The sequence below is a fragment of the Furipterus horrens genome, unplaced genomic scaffold (assembly GCF_987537825.1).
Source record: "Furipterus horrens unplaced genomic scaffold, mFurHor1.1.pri manual_scaffold_6, whole genome shotgun sequence".
Taxonomy (NCBI): Eukaryota; Metazoa; Chordata; class Mammalia; order Chiroptera; family Furipteridae; genus Furipterus; species Furipterus horrens.
Genome location: NW_028327176.1, coordinates 181,286,591 through 181,310,308, shown reverse-complemented (window position 1 = coordinate 181,310,308; position 23,718 = coordinate 181,286,591). Strand labels below are relative to the sequence as shown.

General features: G+C 36.4%; 1 protein-coding gene across 1 annotated transcript in view; it reads right to left on the bottom strand.

Annotated features, from left to right (window-relative positions):
* The window catches only part of LOC150007925 (mitogen-activated protein kinase kinase kinase 2-like), a 48,663-nt gene extending 26,998 nt beyond the window's left edge, over positions 1–21,665 (bottom strand). Inside the window, exons 1-6 of the mRNA XM_090279961.1 lie at positions 21,601–21,665; positions 12,495–12,613; positions 11,838–11,878; positions 10,322–10,421; positions 3,482–3,595; positions 3,025–3,109 (exon numbers count right to left, since the gene is read on the bottom strand). Coding sequence (XP_090136087.1) covers positions 3,025–3,109; positions 3,482–3,595; positions 10,322–10,421; positions 11,838–11,878; positions 12,495–12,613; positions 21,601–21,607 — 466 coding nt within the window. The 5' untranslated portion in view covers positions 21,608–21,665. The remainder of the gene's footprint in view (positions 1–3,024; positions 3,110–3,481; positions 3,596–10,321; positions 10,422–11,837; positions 11,879–12,494; positions 12,614–21,600) is intronic.
* Positions 21,666–23,718: the final 2,053 nt, after the last annotated feature.

Genomic DNA, 23,718 nt, shown 5'->3' with positions numbered 1-23,718 from the left:
ACCCTACTATAATTATTAACCTCTGTGTAATTATTAATTTAGACTTATTAGGTGGTATGTTCTTCTGACTGCTGACAACTGCATTGTGGGGTTAATAATAATACAATAAAGATTTTTAGATAAATACTACTGCTTCTGAATATTGAGAGGTCACCTGTACTTAGGTATATTACCCCTCAATGCAATTAATGAAAGGCATCATGATGTAGTAGAAAGAATATGGGCTTTAGTCAGACCTACATTTAAATGCCAGTTCTAGTTATTTATCTTCAGAAACCTGTTTCCTCCTTTGCAAGAGTATTGTGACTGTAAAATTATTCATAATGAACATGTGCTATGTCCATGGGTTATTTATACTAGTTCCTTTACTAAACCTTTCACTTACTTACTCCTCTTCTCTCCCTCCTCCCCTCCCCCCAGTAACTGTTGGTCTGTTCCTTGGTTACACGCCTCTGGTTCAATTTTGCTCATTTGTTTGTGTTGTTCATTAGTCTCCTATATTAGGTGATATCATATGGTATTTGTCTTTCATTGCCTGGTTTATTTTGCTAAGCATAATTCTCTCCAGTTCCATCCATGTTATCGAAATGGTAGGAGTTCCTTCTTTCTTCTGCATAGTATTCCATTGTGTAAATGTACCAGTTTTTTGATCCACTCATCTACAGATGGGCATTTAGGCTGTTTCTAGCACTTGGCTATAGTGAATAGCACTGCTATGAAGATAGGGGTGCATAAGTTCTTTTGAAGTGGGGTTTCAGAATTCTTCGGGTATATTCCTAGCAATGGAATCGCTGGTTCGAAAGGCAGTTCTATTTTTAGTTTTCTGAGAAAATTCCATACTGTTTTCCATAGTGGCTGTACGAGTCTGCATTTCTAATTAATCAATTTCTTATTAGACAGTAATCCACCTTATTTTTACCTGGTTGTATAGAAATAAATTTTCTCTATTTTGTTCCTTATTTTTTGAAATTAAACTATAAAAAAACATGGGGAAGTTATACCAGCATTAAAAGCTCTAATCAGATTTTTTTAAAAAAAGGTTTAACCTTATGTAAAGGGGTTATTTTAAGTATATGCCAGTATTTGTTAGTAATGAGATAGAATGAGAAAGAATAAAATGATTACCAAGATGCATAAATGAGATAATTTTCTACACTTGACTCTAAAATTATTAGGGACTCAACTGTAAGCCAAGGGTTGATTTGGGCCTCTTTAACAACTAGGATCACACTGCCCTTAATATTGTTATTCCCTTCTTATACCCTTGATTATAAAAGAAGACCTATATACTCATTATTAAAAGGAGATAGGGAAGAAAAGGGACTATGAAAGTTTCTTCATCTTCTTACTTAGTAATTCATTTTTCTTAACTTTTGTTGGTAACGGGTATGCCAATATACTATTGATCAAGAACTTCGCAACAGCATAGATCCCCGTCCCAAAGTAAGTTTTTCCCCTAGCTATCTCTTACGAAAATAATTAAAGGGAATAATTGTTCATAAATAAATAAAAGAAGATAATGGTCATATCTATCAAAGCCATTCTGAGTTTCGAGGTGCCAATGAAAGACCAGTAATTTTACACTTTACAATTTTCAGCTTCTTCTTATGCTGGCAATGAAGTCAAACAGGAGTGAGACATTCAGTACAATTTTAATTCAAAATTAATTTAAAATGTCAATTTAACTAGTACATTTAGCTTGTCTGTCTAATGCAACTGAAACAAATTGGCAATTTTTTATTTTAAAAATATAAGAAGAGGGAATAAAAAAAGAAACATAATTAATAGTAGTCATGCTTTCTGGTTTGAAAGTAAAATGTATTTTAAAACTGTTCTCTCAATTTATTGCTACAACTATCCCATGATTTAAAGATATGGGCAAAGTTACTGATCTCAGGTTAATTAGAGAGCTGGAATTAGAATTCAGGTCTCCCTAATGTTTTTTCACCAAAACTTTAAATTATATAAAAATATATCCAAATGAAGACGAGCAATTTTTATTTTACTTGTATATTATCTCCAATGCTCACAATTTCAGCATTTCTGAAAACAAAAATACAACTTATGTAAGACTGACACTTAGAAATAGTCATAAAATAGCTCTTTCTGGGGACCAAAACAGAAGATAAATAACTGATTTTTCTTGGTGGCTCACATGTTAATTTAACCTTTTCTTTCATTATGAATAATCCTTTTCTGTTATCAATCACACCGCTTATTTTGTCATACTCTCTTGCTTCCTCCTTAATTCATCTGTCTTACCTCTTCGTCTATAGAATTCTCCCCTTCAAACCTATCACTCAAATATGTTTTCATGCTATCTTTAATGACCATATTCACTGCCCAATCTTTTAAAAACATTTAGACAAATGGTTTTTAAGCAATGTAATGCTCTTACAACATAAAAATATATTATCAACGTTTTACACAAATTGAAGACTGGGGAGTTTACAGCACCTCTGCCCAGCACATGCCCTTTGATAGGCCTCCTTTAAAACACAACAGCACACAGCATCCATTTCTCTTTATAGCAGAAGCTTAATTATAACAATGTATTATTAATAATAAATAAAAACTGGATACTACTAAAGTAATAAAGCATAATCTGGAATCTCTTAGCACTCTTTATTTTAACAACATTCTTGGCATTAACTAAAAACCTAGAGAAAGGCTCACACGCCTTTCATTAATTTTAATATAGTAAAATAATTCATTAATTTTTTTCCCCTCCAGTTTGTTTGTACAGTTAAAATTTCTTTGAGGAATTTGAATTTGTTCAACATTAAAATACCATTGGGGTACATAAAGAAAGAAAATATTTAAGTTAGAGACTGCTAATCCTATAATACTTAACATAATTTTTCAGGGAATATCAGCTACTAGAACATAGTTAACTAAGATAAATTACAGAAAATACGGAGATACGCTGCTATTTTTCAGGGTAATGTTTAGGTTACATTAAAGGATAGAGAAGACACTGAGAAATCATCCATTTCATCATGATTCAAACACTAGCTTTCTTACCTATTAGAGAAAGCCGTTTTTTCCTCTCTGCTCCAACTACTGTGTTATCCAAATCATCTAGTGATGGCAATGGTAAATTAGTAGCCTACAGAGGAAAAAGAATGGTTAATGCTATTCTTCCCCGTTCAGGCTTTAAACAGAATCCTGTCCCCTAGTAAAAACAACCTGGATATTCTATATTGTTTGTGAGTCTTATTAAATCTACTCTTTGAAATTTCAACATAATTCTTCCCAACTTCTCAGTTTCTGCTAGTTCTATGTACAATATTATACTTGTAATTTTGGCTATATAGTTTCGAGGAACAGGGATATTAAACTACAGTTGCAATGAATAAATTTTAATTTAATCATGTTGAAAATATATCAATGATTAAAGAATGTAACCATGTTTTATATATTGACTTTTACAGGCATAAAGCCTATAATCCTTACTGAGAAAAAAAATCCCAGTTCATACCTGTGTACTTCCATTTATTACAAGTAATATCTTGAGGCTCTTCATATGAATACTACGATCCAGCAGTTCCACAGCTTTGTCCAAATCATCTTGAGTAGTTAATGGAATTACCAACTAAACAGAAAGGAATATTAAGAATCATTTAGGAATCATGCAACCATCTCACCAGTCAAGTACTTCCAGGAATATCTCTATTATTATGGAATTATAACTCTCAAAATACCTTCTTCTTTGATTTGTATAATAAAATTCTGAATGAATATATGTATCTAGATTGTTTTGCTCTTCTGATGTTACCACCACTAAAATCATAAAATAAATATGAACTTTTTTATTTTATTAATCATTAAATTCTTCTGGAAAACACATTTAAAAATTAATTTTCAATATTTCCATAATATTGCTAAACTTAAGTTACAGTATTCACTTGAAAACAACATTAAGGAATACACACAAAAGCTATATAAAATAAAAATACTATCATCTGCACTGATGAAACGTTTAGTTGATTTTTTTTTCAATTGTAACCATGGATTTACATTCTCACTGGGGGTTTATCAACATACCAAACACAATGAATATCTGTGACAGCTGCAATGGAGGGGCTCATATCCCTAACTCTGATGACTTGACCACTACATTCTAAGCAAACATAAGCTAAATAAGTCAGCCATCCCGCAGTGAGTCCTCAATGTGGAAATCTGCTTTCTTTAGTCTTCTAATAGATCAGACATTACATAAAACAAAACAATCTTTGAGGTATTTGAGAACAAGTATGATTCACACCATTTAACAAAACCAAAATACCTTCTTCTTTTTTAAAACAAATGTAAACTTAGTAGCATAAAATGACTCCTTCATTTACCTTCAAAGTATATATTCCATCCATTTCATTAAAAGAAGAACTGAATAAAAACAAGTGAACATATCCCACATTTAGCACAGTATATAAGCCATTCAAATGTAAAGGCCTAGTTAGTTTTGTGTCCTCTACAGTATAATTGTCTTTAAGAGGATGCTGCCCTCCACCTCAAACACACACAAGCAATTAACATGGAGAACACAGAAAAGCAAACACTTGTTAAATGTTGTTTAGTAAGTATGATAGGGTAAAAGCTTCATCTGCACCCAAACTTACTAGCTGACATGGTGTACATTCATTCTCTACAAATTTCTTTAGGAAAAAAATTCCTTGTTTTAAGAAAAGATGTTAGACACCAATACATCAGGTCCTGATGCATAGGAACCTAATTCTTGTTTGTATCAATTAGTCTATGGTAAAACTGGTTTCATTATAAGTCGCAGAACCTGTCAATGCTATTACGTGAGAGCTCACTATATAAAGCAGGACTAATAAGAATTCCATCATACAATCTGCTTATGTTTACGTAATCTGTACTTGAAATTATATTCCCAATTTCTGTGTGTAGCTAATTTTTTATATTACAACTTATCGACTTAACCAGACCCTTTTTTCCTAAGACTTTTTTTCTAATAACAAAAAGAAATTAACTTTAATATAAAATAAGCCTGAGCTACTTAATTATTTTCATTATCCTATCCATTATGAACCATATTGGTACATCATGCTCCAATCTTTAATATTCTTTTTTTCTTAAGCATTAGAAAACATTTTAAAGAAATAAAGATTGTTTTAGCAATTTTTCATTTGAGGGATAAACCCAAATATTTACTTTTACTACATGTTTATTTATAACTGGAATGCTTACTTCTCCAAGATATGTTGCTTTGGGGGGAAAAAAACTACCTTAAATCACAGTAACAAAATATTAAGGAAAATGATTTTGCTCTTCAGTTTGCAAACATGAAATCTAGACATTCTGGAGCTGTGTGTGGAGCAGCAGCTTGCACTACTACTGCCTATGGTTTTGATGTGATCCCTCATGTTTTAAGGTCACCTATTACAAATTTTAAAACAAGTCCCTGCTTGTCTAAATTACACTAAATAAATCACACAATGTTTTCCTACTTCATCAATTCATTTTAGTCTCATTCATGAAATTTGTTTTCCTCTGGCTTATTATTGATAAATCAGTCGTGTGTTAATATAAATCACTTCTGGAAAGGAAACTAAAAATTGAGTTCAGAAACCCATTAAATAAAACTTAAATTTGAATGAAGTGATTTATCTTCCTGACTTTATATAGTAAAACATGAAAACAGTCCATAAAAAGGTCTTCCTCCTCTATCCATGTAAAATCGGAATGATCTTGAAAATCCACTCACTTTCCACGCACACTGCCATATCTATCCCCATGACAGCACACACAGAGACACACACACCCCTGACACTTTATTACATAAACAGGAGCCTAACTAACATATCCAATCAATTCTGGCTTAAATTTCCTGGTTGGTTCGATTCTGGCAAGCTAGAAGTTTATAGAATGGTTCTTTTGGAATAAAATTTATATTCCACTAGAAAAAATATATGTATAGAACTGAAATAACAAGCAGTATAGATTATTTTTTTTGCTTGTCCACAGGCCCACAAAACTAACACCTCTTGTAAGTTTTTTTACTAGTACCTCCAATGAGCAAGGGCATGCATTGAGCTGGTCATGATGTGAATTAGGCCATGGTTAATTCACAGAATCACAAATTCTCACAGAATCTCTAAGTTGTAAAACATTTTAAACAATGTAATCTCACCCTAATGCCTCCTCTACCACATTCCTGCCCCAAACTATCCAGATATTATGGCAGAACCACTCCCAGAAATCCTTCAGAAAGCTTCAGGGAAAAGAAAATGAAATTAAAGAAATTTCCCTACTTTTAAAAAATGGAAGAGAGTTCCTAAAACAACAGATCAATTAGCTTGATGTTATCAATCCTCAAGAAAACTACAAAAATTACATAAACAAATTGAGAGAACTCCAAAAAGAAATAGTAATTCTAAGAACAGGAACAGGTACAAATAACGTCAAATTAACATCATTTTTCTTGACAGACCTACTTGGCTGGTAAATCAAGATAATATTGTAGTCTTAATGTAGCCTGGCTTTTCAAAGTTTTCTATGATACATTTTTAGAGCAAACAAAAACAAAGATGCATCTGGGTTCCCCTAGAATCATACCATAAAATACAGATTCAAGTTCAAGGCTGTTTATATGGAAAGATACACCAGGAAACACTGGTAGGGAATGGGGAATATGGGGAAGAGAAAGAGACCCATAAAGGGCATATTATCCACCAAGTTACCACTGTAGGCAAGCAGAGTCTATCCATCCCCTCCTCCCACCCCATCCTTGATATGTACTTCAGTCTAGACCAGCTAGTTCTCAACCTGGGGGTCGAACGACCTTTTCACAGGGGTCACCTAAGACCATTGGAAAACACATATATAATTACATATTGTTTTTGTGATTAATCACTATGCTTTAATTATGTTCAATTTGTAACAATGAAAATATATCCTGCATATCAGATATTTACATTACAATTCATAACAGTAGAAAAATTACAGTTATGAAGTAGCAACGAAAATAATTTTATGGTTGGGGGTCACCACAACATGAGGAACTGTATTAAAGGGTCGCAGCATTAGGAAGGTTGAGAACCACTGGCCTAGACCCTATAGCCATACCCTTGAAAAGCCGTCAAAGTCTCAGGGGTTGGCAGTGGGAAATCAGGCCAGCACAAAGACAAATAATAAGAACCAAGATAGGGCAAGTCAACAAGAGGTGTACATGGTTAACAGAAAAGCCAAGGTATTTGGAAACTAAAATTTTAAGATATTACTATAATTATAGTACTTATCACTTTGTTCAGGTTTACTATTTCTTTGGATATGGATTTTTTATCAAAATATTTTCTGTTTTCATCTGTGTTTTGTCACGGACCTCCGACCAGCAGGGTCCACTGCGTTGTGAATGAAATGAATAAATGCACACAGACTGCAAGAATCCTGTGGAGAAGGGACAAAACTGGCCACTTTCCAGAGCAGAAAGCGCAGTTTGCCCCTCCTTAACAGGTTTTTATTAATTCTCTAGGTGGATTACATCCAAGAAAGGTATGAATCATTGTGCCAATTAATGCCTTATATGATTATTACTTTTTATATAACAGAGAAAAGAATGTTACACATGCATGGATGAAAAGGATAACTCGTCTAACCACATCCAGTTCTTGAAAATCAGCCCAGAATAGACCCTAAGAAACTGCTTCAAGGTTACACACTGAACATCTGTTGTTCTCAGCCCAGGATGAGGGATTCCTTTAGCAGAAAGCAAGCTTTTAAGCTATTATAGAAACGCAGGCCTGGTTCCCCACGGGAAAACCAGTGTGTGGAGTGGGTCCTGTGTGCTGCCACGCTCCCAGTGGTTTTCCAATCTGGGGCTGAGCTACATTTGCCACCACCAAGCACCCTGGCTTCCCATACTGTTTCTTTAAACAAGCTACATTAGCATATTCTTTTGATTTAAATTAACAATAATGCATTTCAAAATCTAGTATTTTTATTTGTACAATGCTTTAACATCTGCAAAGTAATTTCATGTGTATTCTAAAACTAATTTTTGCTAAGCTTTCCACTGTCACTCCATCCCCACTGGTAATTTTCCTATTAAACAAATAAGTCTTTTCCATCTTAGGACCTCTGCACTGCTTTCAAGCTTCTTTCTCTACCAAGAATGTTCTTTCCTTCAAACTCTTTGCAGGGTTAGCTTTTCATACTTCAAGTCTCAGTAATTAAAAATCACCACCTCAGTTAGTTCTTAGTTAGTATTATCTAAATAGAAGACCTACTGCCCTTGCCTTTATTCTTTACACATTTCCTTCAAAGAACTTAATATATTTAAACAATATTTTTTATTAATTGTCTGCTTCTACTACTACAAGTCTATAAATTCCATGAGGGGCTGCAATTCCTAAATCATAGTTTTATGCCTGGAAAATTCAACAAGTATTTTCTGAGGGGGTAAAAAAAAAAAAAAAAAAGTACAAATTAACCAGTTAACAACACTGCCCCTAAAAATTTTAAGATCTCAGTATCTTGGGATCTCATAGGATCTGAAAGAAACCTGAAATATCATCTAAACCAATTCAAGTTTTACAGAAGGTTCAAAAAGGTTTCCCCGGAACACAGAGCTCCTCAGTGCCACAGAATGTCTTTCAGATCACCACCGACCCCCAAATATAAACATGATCTAATCATGTCTTAATCAATATGAAAATAATCCTATAAGTTTTAACTAAACTGTCTCACGACCAAAACTCTATTGTCTATGTAGCCAAGTATGGAGTATGAGAAAAGATAGTTTATCAATAAAGTACATAATGTAAAAATAAAACATAAATAAGCAGCGAACTTCTAAGTAATATACAAAGTCTGTCCGGAAAAAGTCCAGCTATTGTTTAATGAGAAAGGTTTGCACGATATCCAATGTAACCTGCAATCAAGGAGAGTGGACTGGAATGCTCATACATGAATAATGATGACTTCACTGTACTAGTCAGTGCAGACAGCAGACAGCCATTGAGTGAGCATATGTACTGCATAGCTATTGCATTCAAAATGACTGAGTGAGTAGAGCAACAACTCTGCATCAAATTTTCATTAAGCTTGAATATTCCTACACAGAAAATATCTGGATGATTCAGAAGCCTGCAGCTATGGGCAACTGGTGATTGACAGCTTCATCACAACGTGCCAGCTCATGCATCACGTCTCATACAGAGTCTTCTGGTGAAACATCAAATCACCTAGGTGACTCATTCCCCCTACAGCCCAGATTTGGCGCCTTGTGACTTCTGGCTTTACCAAATACTGAAATGACCTTCAAAAGGGAAAAGATTTCAGACCATCAATAAGACTCAGAAAAATATGAAGGGGCAGCTGATGGTGATTGGGAGAACTGTGGGAGGTCCTAAGGTGCCTACTTAGAAGGAGACTGACGTGTCATTGTCCTATGTACAATGTTTCTTGTATCTTGAATATTCTTCAATACGTAAATGTCTCTATATTTCTTATTACACGGTTGGATAACTTCTGGACAGACCTCACACACATTTCCCCCTTTCATAGACTCTCATTCAATTATTTTCACAGTAGCACCTTTTAATATTTTTTACAATGAAAAATCCATTTTAATTACTGCATTTTTTACACTATAAGGTGCACCGTGCACCTGACCATAAGATAAACCTAGGTTTAGAGGAGGAAAACAAGAAAAAAAATATTCTGAACCAAATGGTGTACTAAAATATTTAATAAAATAACAGAATAATATTTCAACCATGTAAAGTGAACAGCAGTCAACAGCGGTATTAAGAACCATCATCATTGTCATTAACAAAGGAGGAGAGACTTTAAGGTTCAAGTACTCTTCTAGTTTTCTGGGAACCCCGAGAACTCATCATCGCTAGTGTCAGAATTTATGAAGCTCAGTTGCTCACAATCCCTGATATCGCTTTCTTTATTATCTTCATACTGACCAGATGCCCTGAGATTCAGCAGTAAAGTGGGACATTTAAGCGTCCCCAGGGGTTTTGCATGGGCCCACTACTTCCTCTTCTAACAGCTGTCGCCACCGCTGACAGGTTAGGTAATACACATCATGGTCTGTGATGCAATATTTGCTCCATAAGACACACAGACATTTTCCCCCCACTTTTGGGGGGAAAATAAAGTGCGTCTTATGGAGCAAAAAAATACGGTAGTTAAAATTTACAAGTTTAACTGTTCTATATCATTCCTCTAATATACCATACCCTAAGCAATACCTAAATAAAAGCACAACTGTCCTAAAACAATCTCTGAAATGAATGCATCACTTTCTAAAATAGGAACTACTTAAAGTTAAACTTTACATATTTACCTCATTATTGGTATAATGTAGATCCATAGACTGTCCAAAGGCAATTTTAGCTTTAGACCTCAGATCTTCCAGTTTAACTGGTCTGGGGAACTGAAGGATTCTGCATAAACAGAATTTTAAAATATTTTATTTTCTAGGTATAGTTAAATAACATACAACAGTTATCTCTTGGATAGAGAAATTAAAATTAAGTAAAAATGTAAACATTTACTTTACTTGAACACTACAATGGCTTATTCTTGATCAAGTGCACTAATTCTTAACATAAAGTTCAAAAAGTCTGAATTTTGTTCTGTGCTAATAAAAATTATAAGAAGGAAATTCTCAAAATGTTTAATTCTAGTATTTCCTTCCTTTATTGCAACACATTCACTTGTGCTGCCTCTGGGAAGCATAAACCTAAGTTTGGAGACTACTATACTAGACTATAAGCTCTGTAAGGGGAAGGACCATCTGTTTCACTCACTTTATTCCTTCATGGCCCAGCAGATAGTAAGCACTCAACAAATAGTACTCCCTGAATGAAAAACTGTGAAAATATCCACAGTAGAATTGTAAATAGAAAAAAAGCAGATTGGACAACACTTGTATATCTGGTATATAACATTTTTTAAAACATATCTCTGGGGCCTGGCTGCTGTGGCTCAATGGATTGAGCGTTGGCCTGCGAGCCAAGTGTCGCTGGTTCGATCCCCAGTCAGGGCACATTACTAGGTTGCACGTCAGGTCCCCAGTTGGGGGCGCGAGTGAGAGGCAACCACACAGTGATGTTTCTCTCCCTCTTTCTCCTTTCCCCTTTCTCTAAAAATAAAACAAATAATAATTAAAAAAAAAACATATCTCTGTGTGAAATATTTTTACATCTTAGGTTATGTGATTTGTGAGACTTTTAAAGGCCTTAACATGGATAGATCTTTCATTAAACTAATTTAATGAGACTTGAATAATAAAAATGAAATCCCATATTCTCCAACTCCTATTAGGCTTGTTAGTAACTCTGTTGTTAACCAACACCACACACCTCCACTACTGTACCGAGACACAGATATCTAGAAGAAGACTAGGCTTACACCTCTGCTAAATAATTTACAGCCACCATTCCAACTCACTTCCCTCAATGCTACTATAATCAAAATTGTGAATGGTAAGCCCACATACATAAATTCTGTATAGTATCTGAAGTAATAACACAATTATGATAAGAACAAATATATTTAATTTCCACTGATTAAAAATAAAAGGAAATGGTAATATTTAAAGGCTTCATGATGTAATTATCTTATTTATTTCCTAATACTGCAAAGTAAAAATATGTATCATTTCTAATGTTTAGCGTGAATTTTGACAGCTTCTATCTTAAGTCTAAATACATGTTATACATTACCAAGGACTATTCCATTCTCAATTTGTAAGCTAAGAACCTTAATTAAAATATAGAAAGAACCTCTAACAACTTTTAACTACAGCATGCATTTAATTAAATCAATAATCTAAAATATAATGCTTCTTTTCTTACCTTTTTTCTCCTCTATGTTCAAATTTGACTCGGACATCATTCTGTAATGAAATAATAAATCATTTCAGAAATCAGATAAAATTTTTAGAATTTCTAAATAATTTTTTTCTTAGTCACTCATTTAAAACAGTGCAAAGTGGGAAGGAGGTTTCATTTAAGTATCAGTTCTAATCAATTAATAGCATCTGCCAAAGAGCCAAGTTGAGAATTATATTACTGAATCTGGGATCAATAGGAAAGATCACCAGTATCTGTTAGTAATGGCATCATGGGTATGAGACATTTACTAATCCTATTAGAGGGAAATAAGGATAATGTATTTCCACTTTTCCCAAACAAATTTTATCTATAAGAATCAAAATGATCTTCATTTGGAAATATACAGAACAGATTACTATAAATAAAAACAATTTGCTTATCTTAAGTGCTTTAAGAATGGAAGAAATATCAGCTTCAGAGAGCAGTTACCACATTAAACGAAAATACCATTCATTTTTAAAAATACACACCTTTAATGGAAAAAATGTTTAACAAAATAATTGATTCAAAAGTATAAAAGCAAAACACTTCAAGTAAAATCTCTATAAGATCAGGATATTCAAGGAAAATAATTCATAGAACAATATAAATTTATTAAAATATTATTGAAACAAATACCTGCTTTTTTGGTGATAACGATTTTATTTTTCTGGTTTCCTGTGAGGATAATGCTGGTCGGCTGGCCTTATGAAGAACAGCCAAATCTTGCATGATTGAGTTCAAAGCTTGCTGATCATCTAGGTATTTTAAAAATAGCATACTCAGAACTGTAATTTTAATGTGTATTTACTATTGACATTCAACACAAAATTTATAATAAAATTTAATGCAAAAATGCATCTAAAACATTTTCAATGCCTACACTTGTTATTTTTGTGAAATAAAATTTTAATTATTTAAAAACTGAAGGCCAGTAATATTAAAATAGCACTGAACTCAAGCACTAGTATTATACTAGATGTCCCACATGAGACATTTACAGGGAAGATAAAGTCATTCTGGCCCAGACCGGTGTGGTTCAGTCGGTTAGACATCATCTCACAAAGTGAAAGGTCACCAGTTCGATTCCCAGCCAGGGCACATGCCTGGGTTGCAGGTTCCGTCCCAGGTCAGGGAGCATACCAGGAGGCAATGGACCAATGTTTCTCCCTCATATCAATGCTTCTCTCCCTCTCTCTTGCCCTTCCCCTGTCTCTAAAAATAAATAAATAAAATCTTTTTTTTTTTAAAGATAAAATCATTCTCCTTCTTCTAATTATGTAACATCCTAGGATATGGGTCAAAACAGCCCTTTTAATTCTTTTCTATGACACCTGGACATCACAAGACATCTAAAATCTTAATTAAAAAATAGTAGGGCGGGGGCAATAAACTACTTTTAATAAATATCATCATTACTTAGCATTTATGTTCAAAGTACATAATTCCTTTTAGAGTTTTCTCTTTCTTCAGTACTTCAAGTCAAAAACAATAAAAGGCTTTTCCTGTGGATAATGGTGTACTGATTTTACAGAGCTTTCTTGAACTTCTTCACCATTAAGGTTCAATAGAACTACAAACATTTAAGACCATTTAATGATGTCAGCCAGGAACAATTCAAATGGTAACAATACCCAAAAAAAAATCCAGTCCTAAGGGAAAAAAAATATTAAACCCATAATACTGAGCAAAAGAATCATAAGCCATAAACTTTCATTAGTAAACCAATTCCACTGATAATAATCAACAACTGGTAAATAAAGGAATTGAGGGACTTTACAGCTTACATTTTAAAATGTAACCATTTTGATGAGTAATAAATTTATGTTCCCCAGTAGTAATAATTTATGTTCCAGAGTAGTAATAATTAAAACATGCTTTATCTTGTAAGAAAAAAATCATTAACAAGACTGTGGCTTTACCAGTCTTTCAAACACAAAAATAGCTGACTTCTGTAATGTATTAATTTTTTTAACAGTCAGTATATTGTTATGTAGTGAAACTAAAATTAAAACTAATGGCTCCAAGGATTTTACTAATAAATGTTAGCTTAGCCAACAAGCAACTGTGCTAGTGGGTATAACATAATCACAATATGTATACTGTCCATGGGTTCAAGGTAGACTATGTCATTTTTTGATAAAAATAAATCTTCCCTTAGAAAAAAATTAACTTAAAATGCTCTCAACTGGAATAAAATTATCTGACGTAATCTTCCTGAGAAAAGTAAGATATTTAATTCTGTACTGGATGAGGGGAATTCTAATACTTAAACATAACTGTTTTAATTAAGTTTATTAGAAAAAACTTAAACACTTGAATTTAGGCATTTTCATATTTAATATCACAATACTAAAATAAATAAATGCCTGGGAAGACTGGCCTAAATCTCTTATCATTTATATATACTAATTTCCTTGTTAAAAAAAAAAAAGTGCCATTTTCTATCTCGTACATATACAAAAGAAGACCATTTGAATAAAAGTGACTTCTTAGAGAGATGACATACTAATAAAGAGCAATTTAATTGAGTTCCTTCTTTTTCTGGCTTTAAGAAGAATCACATGATAGATAAATACCCAACAGGAAACTTACTTTGAGGGAGGTAACAAGATGTAAGCTAACAAATCCACAAAAGACCAAGCAAAGTAGTGAGCTGAGATACACCAGGAGCACTATTCTAACAATTCTTAGACTGTTTTACTCTATTAAAATCTCTGTGGTGGTCACAGATACTAGGCAGATAAGACAGGTTATAAATGTCCTAAGGATCAGGAGTTGATCCAACAGGCAGTACAGATGCCCAGAGGATACCACACTCTGACCAACAGTCACACAGAAGAAGCAGTGAGTTTCTGACACACATTGAAAGGACATTTAGTTGAGCACAAAATCAGAAATTATTTGGGAAATAATTTCAAATAAAATCTTTTCTTAGACCTGTTTAATTAGATATCTTAGATGCTAATTCATTATACTTAAGAAAGAATTCTAGGAGAACATCCTCAATAATAAATTTCAAATATCTGTGATTCACACTTTAAAATATTCATATGACTACTTTGGTATATGTTTTTAAACAGTGGCTGTTCTTTGTTTTGTTACTTACTATATTGAAGTATTATTTGAGAAGTATGGTAGAAATCAACTTAATACACAGTTCAGATTCCAAGTAAGAGTAACCAAAATGAAAAATTACTAATAGTTCAATACAAAGATATCCAATCTGAAGCAAGTGGAGAATTTGGACCACGTGATGGCACTGCACTCATGGTTACAAAGAGAAAGTGGAGATTTAAAAAGTAAGAAAGTGGCCCTTTGGCTTACATACTTCCATAAGTAAACACTTTGAGAAGTATGCTAGCGCTTCCATTAAATAAAGAACATGGACAAATTTAACCTCTTTGGCCTATAATATTATGAACATACATACAATAGTGAATAATACATTGGTTAAGCAAGTATTAGGAAAAGTGTCATGACTAAGACAAACATGGGAAAGTATATGTCAGAGTTAAGATATCGGTATCAATGTAAGTTTAAAAACTTAGCTTGCATGGGCCATTCACTCTATTTCTTTCTAGCATTTCCCTGTTCAATCCCTGACTCATATTGGAATCTACAACCCCAAGAAGAAAAGAAAAAAAAGAGGTAAAGAAGAAAAACTGATATATGAACCAAACACCCATACCCACAATCCATTTCCATTCTTTAGCCTCCCTTTCCATTAACATTATGATAGCATAAAATATTTGTAAGAGCTATTACAATATATTCTGAGTGCCAAATATTTGCTGCTCTATTGTTATAAAATTGTATAAGGTATTATTTTATGCTGCTATTTTCTTTAGTCTATCTATATTATTACATTGTTTGGTAACCAGAACAATTAATTCCTCAGCATTCTTTCAATCCTTAAAAGTCAGGTTTATTTATCAAGCAATCTTTCTGGCCATCAGACTCTAAGAAAATCCATCCTAACAGTGTATTCTTAATGTTCCTTCAATGTCATGCATGAAATGGTCATTCCAAAACTGTAACAATATAAGTAAGAAGTACTTTAACTGGGAATTTATTAAGTAAATATAAAACATTATATAAAATTTTTAAATCTTTTTTTTTTTCAATTACAGTTTACATTCAATATTGTTTTATATTAGTTTCAGGTATACAACAGTCATATATCTTACAGTGTTTCCCCTGATATTTCCAGTATCCAACTAGCATCATACATAGTTATTATAATATCATTGACTGTATTTCCTATGATGTACTTTATATCCCCATGACTATTATATAAGTACCAATCTGTAGTTCTCAATTCCTTACCTTTTGCACCAAGTTCCCCAACCTCCAACCCCTCTGGCAACCATCAGTTTCTTTTCTATGTCTACGACTCTGTCTTTTATTTGTACATTCATATTGTTCTTTAAATTCCACATATAAGTGAAATCATATGGTATTTGGCTTTCTCTGACGGACTTATTTCACCTACCATAACACCCTCTAGGTCCATCCATGCTGTTACAAATGGTAAGATTTCGTTTTTGTATGGATGAGTAACACTCCATTATATATATGTACTGGATTGGCCAAAAAGACTGTTTAGTTTTTTCCATAAAACACACATTTTTCATTTTCACTAATAACATTATTGATTTGAACATGTTGAATATGTTGGCCATCTCCCACTACTGGCTTCTAGTGGGAGCCAATAAACATCTTCCAATACACAAGACAGCCTCACAGAGAACAATTATTTGGCCAAAATGTCAATAGTACAAAGAAAGTTTGCAAACCACTTTTCACACACTCAACCAGTCACAGCACCTTCTCCATACACTGCACAAATCTTTTTACATTTCAATTGTATTTTTACCTTACTTGAAATAATGAAGCATAACGCACCAAAAATCTTGCTTATTTTCTTCCATCAATATTAAAATAGCTACACAAAAATCCACCAGTTTTGATGTTTTTAATTATGCTATTACAGTTGTCTTGATTTTTCTCCCTTTGCCCCTCAGAGCACCCCCATTTTTCTGTGTTTGTTTTTTACTGGTGCTTTTTTTTTTTTTTTTTTAATTAAAGAAGAGATTTGTACATATATTTCTGTCATGTATACTTCAAAGGTGACGCTGGTCGGCTGCTACAGAACTGGGAAATGAGCAAGCAAGCGCCCTTCCCACACACCCTGAGGCACCCGATCCCTGCCACCTGGATGACAGAGACACATGGAGGGCTGGAAGCTGCCCGCTCCAAAGAACAAAGGGTTTCAAGATATGTGGCTGAAGGACCAGCCGACAGCTCTCATCACAGTGCCGCCTGGAGAGCAGGTTGGCACCTCTGGGGCAGGCAGGCAGGTTCACTAAGAAAGCCCTTTTGCCCCTTAGGAATGAGTAAGGCATGAAGGTGCCCACAGGACCACCGCCTTCACTGGGCAGCATGGCTCCTCTGATTTCTTGGGTCTCAGGATGGGTGGGCAGCAGAAACTGCAAGCCCTGAAGAATTGCTCAGGGCAGTCTGGGGAGCTTGGCAACTCTTAGGTGAAGCTGGACTTTCTGAAGCCTTAAAAATAGGTTAAACCCCAGCTGGGTCCTCAAGAGCCCCCCACCTCCCAAAGGCAGGACTTAAGAGCAGACATTTTACGTGAGGAAGGAGACATCCTCTCCCTCCCAGTCCTATGTCAACACTGTTTAGTGTGGGGTGAGTGTCTGGGGCTGTCCCCAGTGAAGGGGGCAGGGGCGGAAGCTGGGACCACCGGCTTGTGGCACATGCCCGGCACGTTCTGGGGGCAGCTGTTGTGACCTGTGGTGAGGTCAGAGTGTGGGAAGCATGGAAGTGAATGAGACGCGTTATGGTCCCTGAGGTGGGGGCAGGCAGAGGCCAAACTGGATGAGTGGCAGGTGGCGTGCAGAGATGGGGGCTCCCCACGCCCAGACCCCTGGAAGGCTTAATGCCCAGAGGGCATTTCCGGCGCTGGAACCCACGGAGGCTAGCTCTGAGGGAGATGGTGCACCGCTCGTGTATAGCTACTGAGGGGCTTTCTGTTCCGCTCCTCAGATTGGCTACAGATCTGCAGTGGGCTGAGGGTCTCCAAGGAGAAGGCCACCCTCACTGGGGCTGGAGTGGGGGCACTTGAGGCTGGGGGTGAAACAGCGTGTGCTAAGGGAATGACAGTGTGTCACAGCTGAAGAGAAGCAGTAGGTGGTCCAAGAGAATCCAGGGACCTGCTACAGCTGGCTCTGGGGCCCCGCTTCAAGTGTTTTCAGTGTGGCAAGGAGTCATGGGGACCTTACATTGCAAACCTCTAAAAAAAACAAAAAACAAACAAACAAAAAAAAAACTTTGAAAAAAGGCCAACTAGTCCAGAATGGCTCTTAGAAGCCTGATGACAAATCTGGGGTCAGAAAGCCAGGGGAGAGAAGTGGGGACGTTTGGCTTTGTAACTCTTAACTGTGCCTTGGGTTGACATAAGACCATGGAGGGTCCTGCGAGGCCAGGCATGTTGACATGTTGACCTCTTTCCACACCAGCAGGGAACAAGCTGTGTCCACACAGGCTTGCTTGGGAGCAGCCTCCACTGGGACATATTTGCCTCTAAAAGGCTCCTTCGTTCGCCAGAGGCAGCACGGCCCAGACACGAGGGACCCATAGCCTGACTTGGGGGCGACCTCAAGGGTCACTTGCTGCTGTGGGTCTTGACGTTGGTGGCGTTGATGTCGGTCTTGGTCTTCTGGATCCTGGAGAAGATCTCCTGGAATAGTGCCTTGTACTCAGGCTGGCTCTGCTCCAGCCGCTTGTTCATGACCTCTACATGCTGGCTCAGGCTCTTCTCGGTGGCCTTGGCCTCGCCCTGGCCCTCCTCACAGCCTTGCAGGTCCCTCCACGAGCTGTCCCAGGAGAAGGCCGCTAGGTCTGCACATGCCGGCATGCTGCACACTGCCGGCACTTGCTCAGCAGCTCCTCATGCTTGAGGGTAAACGCACCACCATTGTTCATGTCCATGAGTCATGCATATAAGTTCTTTGGCTACTCTTTTTCCTATACTGTACTTTACATCCCCATGGCTATTCTGTGACTATATATTTGTACTTCTTAATCCCCTCACCTCTTCCTCCATAGCCCCCTCCCATCTAGCAAACATCAATTTTCTTAAATAAGTCCCTTTAACATTTCATATAATGATTTGGAGATGATGAACTCCTTTAGTTTTTTCTAGCCTGAGAAGCTCTTTATCTGCCCTTCGATTCTTAATGATAGCTTTGCTGGATAGAGCAATCTTGGCTGTAGGTCCCTGCTTTTCATGATTATTTCTTGCCAATCCCTGCTACTCAGCAAGGTTTCCTTTGAGAAATCAGTTGACAGTCTTATGGGAACTCCCCTGTAGGTAACTAATGCTTTTCACTTGGCTGCTTTTAAGATTCTCTCCTTATCTTTAACCCTTGGCATTTTAATTATGATGTGTCTTGGAGTGGGTCTCTTTGCATTCTTCTTGCTTGGGGCTTTCAGTGCTTCCTGGACTTGCATGTCGATTTCCTTCACCGAATTAGGGAAGTTTTCTTTCATTAATTTTTCAAGTAATTTCCAATTTCTTGTTCTTTCTCTTCTCCTTCTGGCACTCCTATGATGAGAATGTCAGTATGCTTGAAGTTGTCCCAGAGGCTGCTTATACGATCCTCATTTCTTGGATTCTTTTTTCTTCTTGTTGCTCTGACTGGTTGTTTTTTGCTTCCTATGTTCCAAATCGGTGACTTGATTCTTGGCTTCATTCACTGTACCACTGTTTCCCTATAAATCGTTCTTCATTTAAATTAGTGTATCCTTCATTTCTGATTGGATCCTTTTTCATGCCACTGAGGTCTTAAATTCCTTGACCATCCCTATAACCAGTGTTGTGAACTCTGCATCTGATAGAGCGCTTACCTCCATTTTATTTAGTTCTTTTTCTGGAATTTTGATCTGTTCCTTCATTTGGGCCATGTTTTTTCATCTCCTCATTCCGGCAGCCTCCCAGTGTTTCTATGTATTAGGTAAAATTGATTTGACTCCATGTCTTGATAGTATTGCCTAATGTAGTAAGCATCCTATAGGTTCCAGTGACACAGCCTCCCCTATCATCCATGCTGGGTACTCAAGGTGCACCCTTCATGTGGGCTGAGAACACCCTCCTCTTGTGGTTGAGTCTTGTTTACTGTTGACAGGTCAATGGGAGGGACTTACCCAGGCCAGTCAGCTTCAAAGACAGGCTGTGACCACTGACCACCATCCTCTGCCTTCTATGGAGGATCAGCTGTGCAGGGGCCAGGTGGTGGTGCTCTGACGTATTCTGTAGCAGCCCACTGGAAGCACAGGCTCTGGGGTTTCCTGGGTAGCACAGGGCAAGGTCATCCCCAACCTGTGTTTTGCCTGGTACCACCCTGCCTGAGCTATAAAGCAATCTCAGACGGCTGCTACTTGTGCTGGGCTTAGAGCTACCCAGGTGAAGCCAAGCTGTGAAACTAGACTGGCTGCTGCTAGTGGTGGTCCTGGAGCTCACTGAGGCCAGCTGCTGCTTGTTTGAGAGGATTTAGGAAGTTGTGAAGCATGAGCCAAGACCAGCCATTCATATGGAAAAGCAGCTTGGGTAGATCTGTAAGCTGGATGGGGTGGAGTCTCAGGGGACCTCCAGGTTGAAACAAACAATGTTAGCCAGGCTGATGGAGTCTCAGATATGGCACCTGCTTGTTGGCTCTGTGGGGGGAAGGTTCAGAAAAGGGACAATGGCCTCTGTTCACCTTGATACCAGATGCTTCAGAGTCTCTCTGTATGCCACTGGTGACTTTCAAAATGCTACCTCAGTTCAGTGCTGGAGCTCAGAGGGAGTGAGTCTGAGTAGGTAAGTTCATGCGTGGATTCTTTAAGAGAAACTGCTTAGGGATCCAGAAGTTTCTTTCACCAACTCAAATTCTGCTGGTTTCTGCAGCCAGAAGTTGTGGAGACTTATCTTCCTGGCACTGAAACCCTGGCCTGGGGGTCCTTGTATGGGGCTGGGATTCCTCACTCCTGAAATAGCCCTCCCAAATTTTTATCCACCACATGTGGATTTGGAACCAGCCAGTTCCGCGTCTGCACCCCTCCTATCATTCTGGATAGATGTGGTTTCTTTAATTCTGTAGTTCTCAGACTTCCATTCAACCCGATTTCTGATGGTTTTTAGTGATGGCTGTTCTATATTTTAGTTGTAATTTTGATGTGGTTGTGGGAGGAGGTGAGTCATGTTTGCCTACACTGCAATCTTGACCAGAAGTGAGTCGGTTTTTTTTTTTAAATGCACACTCACATGACAACCGTCACAATGCAATCTAACAAAATTGTTTCAGATGAAGTTAAGAACAACTAAGCACTACTAGAGCCGTCATAGAGGAAAAACTAAACAAATTTTTTTGGCCAACTCAATACCACAAGTCTCACCCACTTGTTCACTGATGGTCGCTTGGTTGCTTTCAGAGCTTGGCTACTGCAAATAATGCTGCAATGAACTTAGGGGTGTATATATTCTTTCAAATTAGTGTTTTGGATTTCTTTGATTATATACCCAGAAGTGGAATTGCTGGGTCATAAAGCAGTTCCATTTTAGTTTTTTGAGAACCCTGCATACTTTTTTCCATAGTTGCTACATGTTTATCATGCACATAGAGAAAAAAATTTCTCCCCTATTTTATCCTTTAATTATAGACAAAAAATTCTTTTAGTTTGAACTCACCCATCATGGCAACCAGCTCAACAATCTGAAAATTAGTGTAATGGTTCTCCCATCAGCATTCTTTACTGCCTTAGGAGGTAAAAAAAAAAAAACAAAAACAGACATTAATAATAAGAACAGAAAGAGAAGACACAAACACACACACAAATGTAAGTATAAAAAACATGAATGAGAAACATACAATAGTAATACTTTATATACATTTTGTTGAGGACAGGTCCTCTATTTTTCCCAGATACTCAATTATTGAGAATGAAGGGAAAAATCATTATTATTTCATATTGAGTTTAACTAAGTGTTTTTCACGCTCTTGTCTATCTAAGCTTAAGAAAAAAATATTTTTGAGAGTCAAAATCCTTAAAAGATAATCCAATAAACTCAAATTCCTACCGGGCAATGGCAGATATAAAAATGAGTAAAAAAGGTTGAGGACATCAACAGAAAACAGTAAAGACCTACAAAAATTCTCTTCTATAAGAGAAATAAACTGTTAGGATCAACTTTTTCAGAACTCTGAAATTAACCAAAAGCTAACAGCAGCAATCTAGGTGACATTTAACTATCTCAATAAAAAAGGGAGACTTGTGGTACTCTAATCGTTCCTATTCCTATCTCCCTACCCCCTACCCCAAACTTCAAAGTAGCAGTGTAAACCAATAGCCTGGAAGCCGCAAGAGAGGACAGATGGGGCAGAAATACCTTCATAGTCTGATTCTCCCCAAATTATCATTATTTGACCTATCAAGTGGTTTAATAGTAGACCACACCTAAAACCAAACCTGACTCAAAGCTCTTACAATGCAAAAAGCTCGGGGTGTTTGTTAAAACCAGTCAGGCAATTATTAAATTATTTCAAATGTCTGAGGAAGGGGAAACAGTTGGGGGCAAAACAAAAGGTTAAGAAAAATTTTTTTTAGAAAAGCTGAGGGGTAAGATGTCAATAGAAAGTTTTGAGAAGCTCCAACAGATTTCTAGGGATGTACAAGTCAAACAAATGTCCAAGGCTATTGTATACTGAAGGCCTAAGAAGGCCCTAAGGCTTTCACTTCTGGCTAACCATGAGGCCCTATGTAGCAGTAAGTGAAGACTAGAGTGGAGATGTAAATGCCTGGAAGAGTGCTGAAGGCCAGACCCAATACACAGGCCGAGAATCTCTCAAAGAAGACTGTGAGACTTACTGGTTCCAGGTATCTAAGGAAATATCTCTCTAATCATTAGCTAACAATTAAACAAACTGAGCAGTTGTCAGTCACCACACACAACAAAGAATATAGAGGACTTTAAAAAATTAAGTCACTAAGTGAATAAATAAGAATAAACAAACAAAATTGGGAAGGGAGGAGAATCTGATTTCCAGAGGTGGTACACTATAATATAAATGTTCAGTTTTCAAGAAAAAGTCGTGACACATACAAGGACAGCATGGTTCCATAAACAGGAGAAAAAGAAATCAATAGAAACTGACCTTTAGGAAGCCTCTGTTAGAGTTAGACTAACAAACCAAAGACAGTAAATCAGCTATCTTGAATATGTTCAAAGAACTAGGGAAGCCATGTCTAAGGAACAAAAGAATGTATGAGAAAGATGTTTCATCAAACAGAGTATCAACAAAAAGAAAAAATATTACTAAAAAGGAACCAGATAGAAATTCTGGAGTTGGAAAGTACAATTACTAAAATCATCAAGCACACCAACAAATGGATAATAGGAATCTTGGAAGGAGAGGAGAAAAAGAAGGGAACAGAAAGAGTATTTTAAGAAATAATAGCCTAAAACTTCCCAAATTCAATGGAAAACAATCTGTACATCCTAGAAGCTCAACAAACTCCAAATAGAATAAAATCAAAGTGACCCAAACCTAGACACATCATAATCAAACTGTTCAAAGGCAAAGAATCTTAAGAGCAATAACAGAGAAGGAAATCATCATGTACAAGAGATGCTCAACGGATTTCTCACTGGTAACCTAGACCAGAGGCAGGAGAATGACATTCAAAGTGCTAAAAGAAAAAGATTGTCAATCAAGAATTCTATATCCAACAAAACCATCCTGCAAAACTGAAGCCTATGTTAAGACATTACAAGATAAATGAGCACAGAAAATTCATCACAATCAGA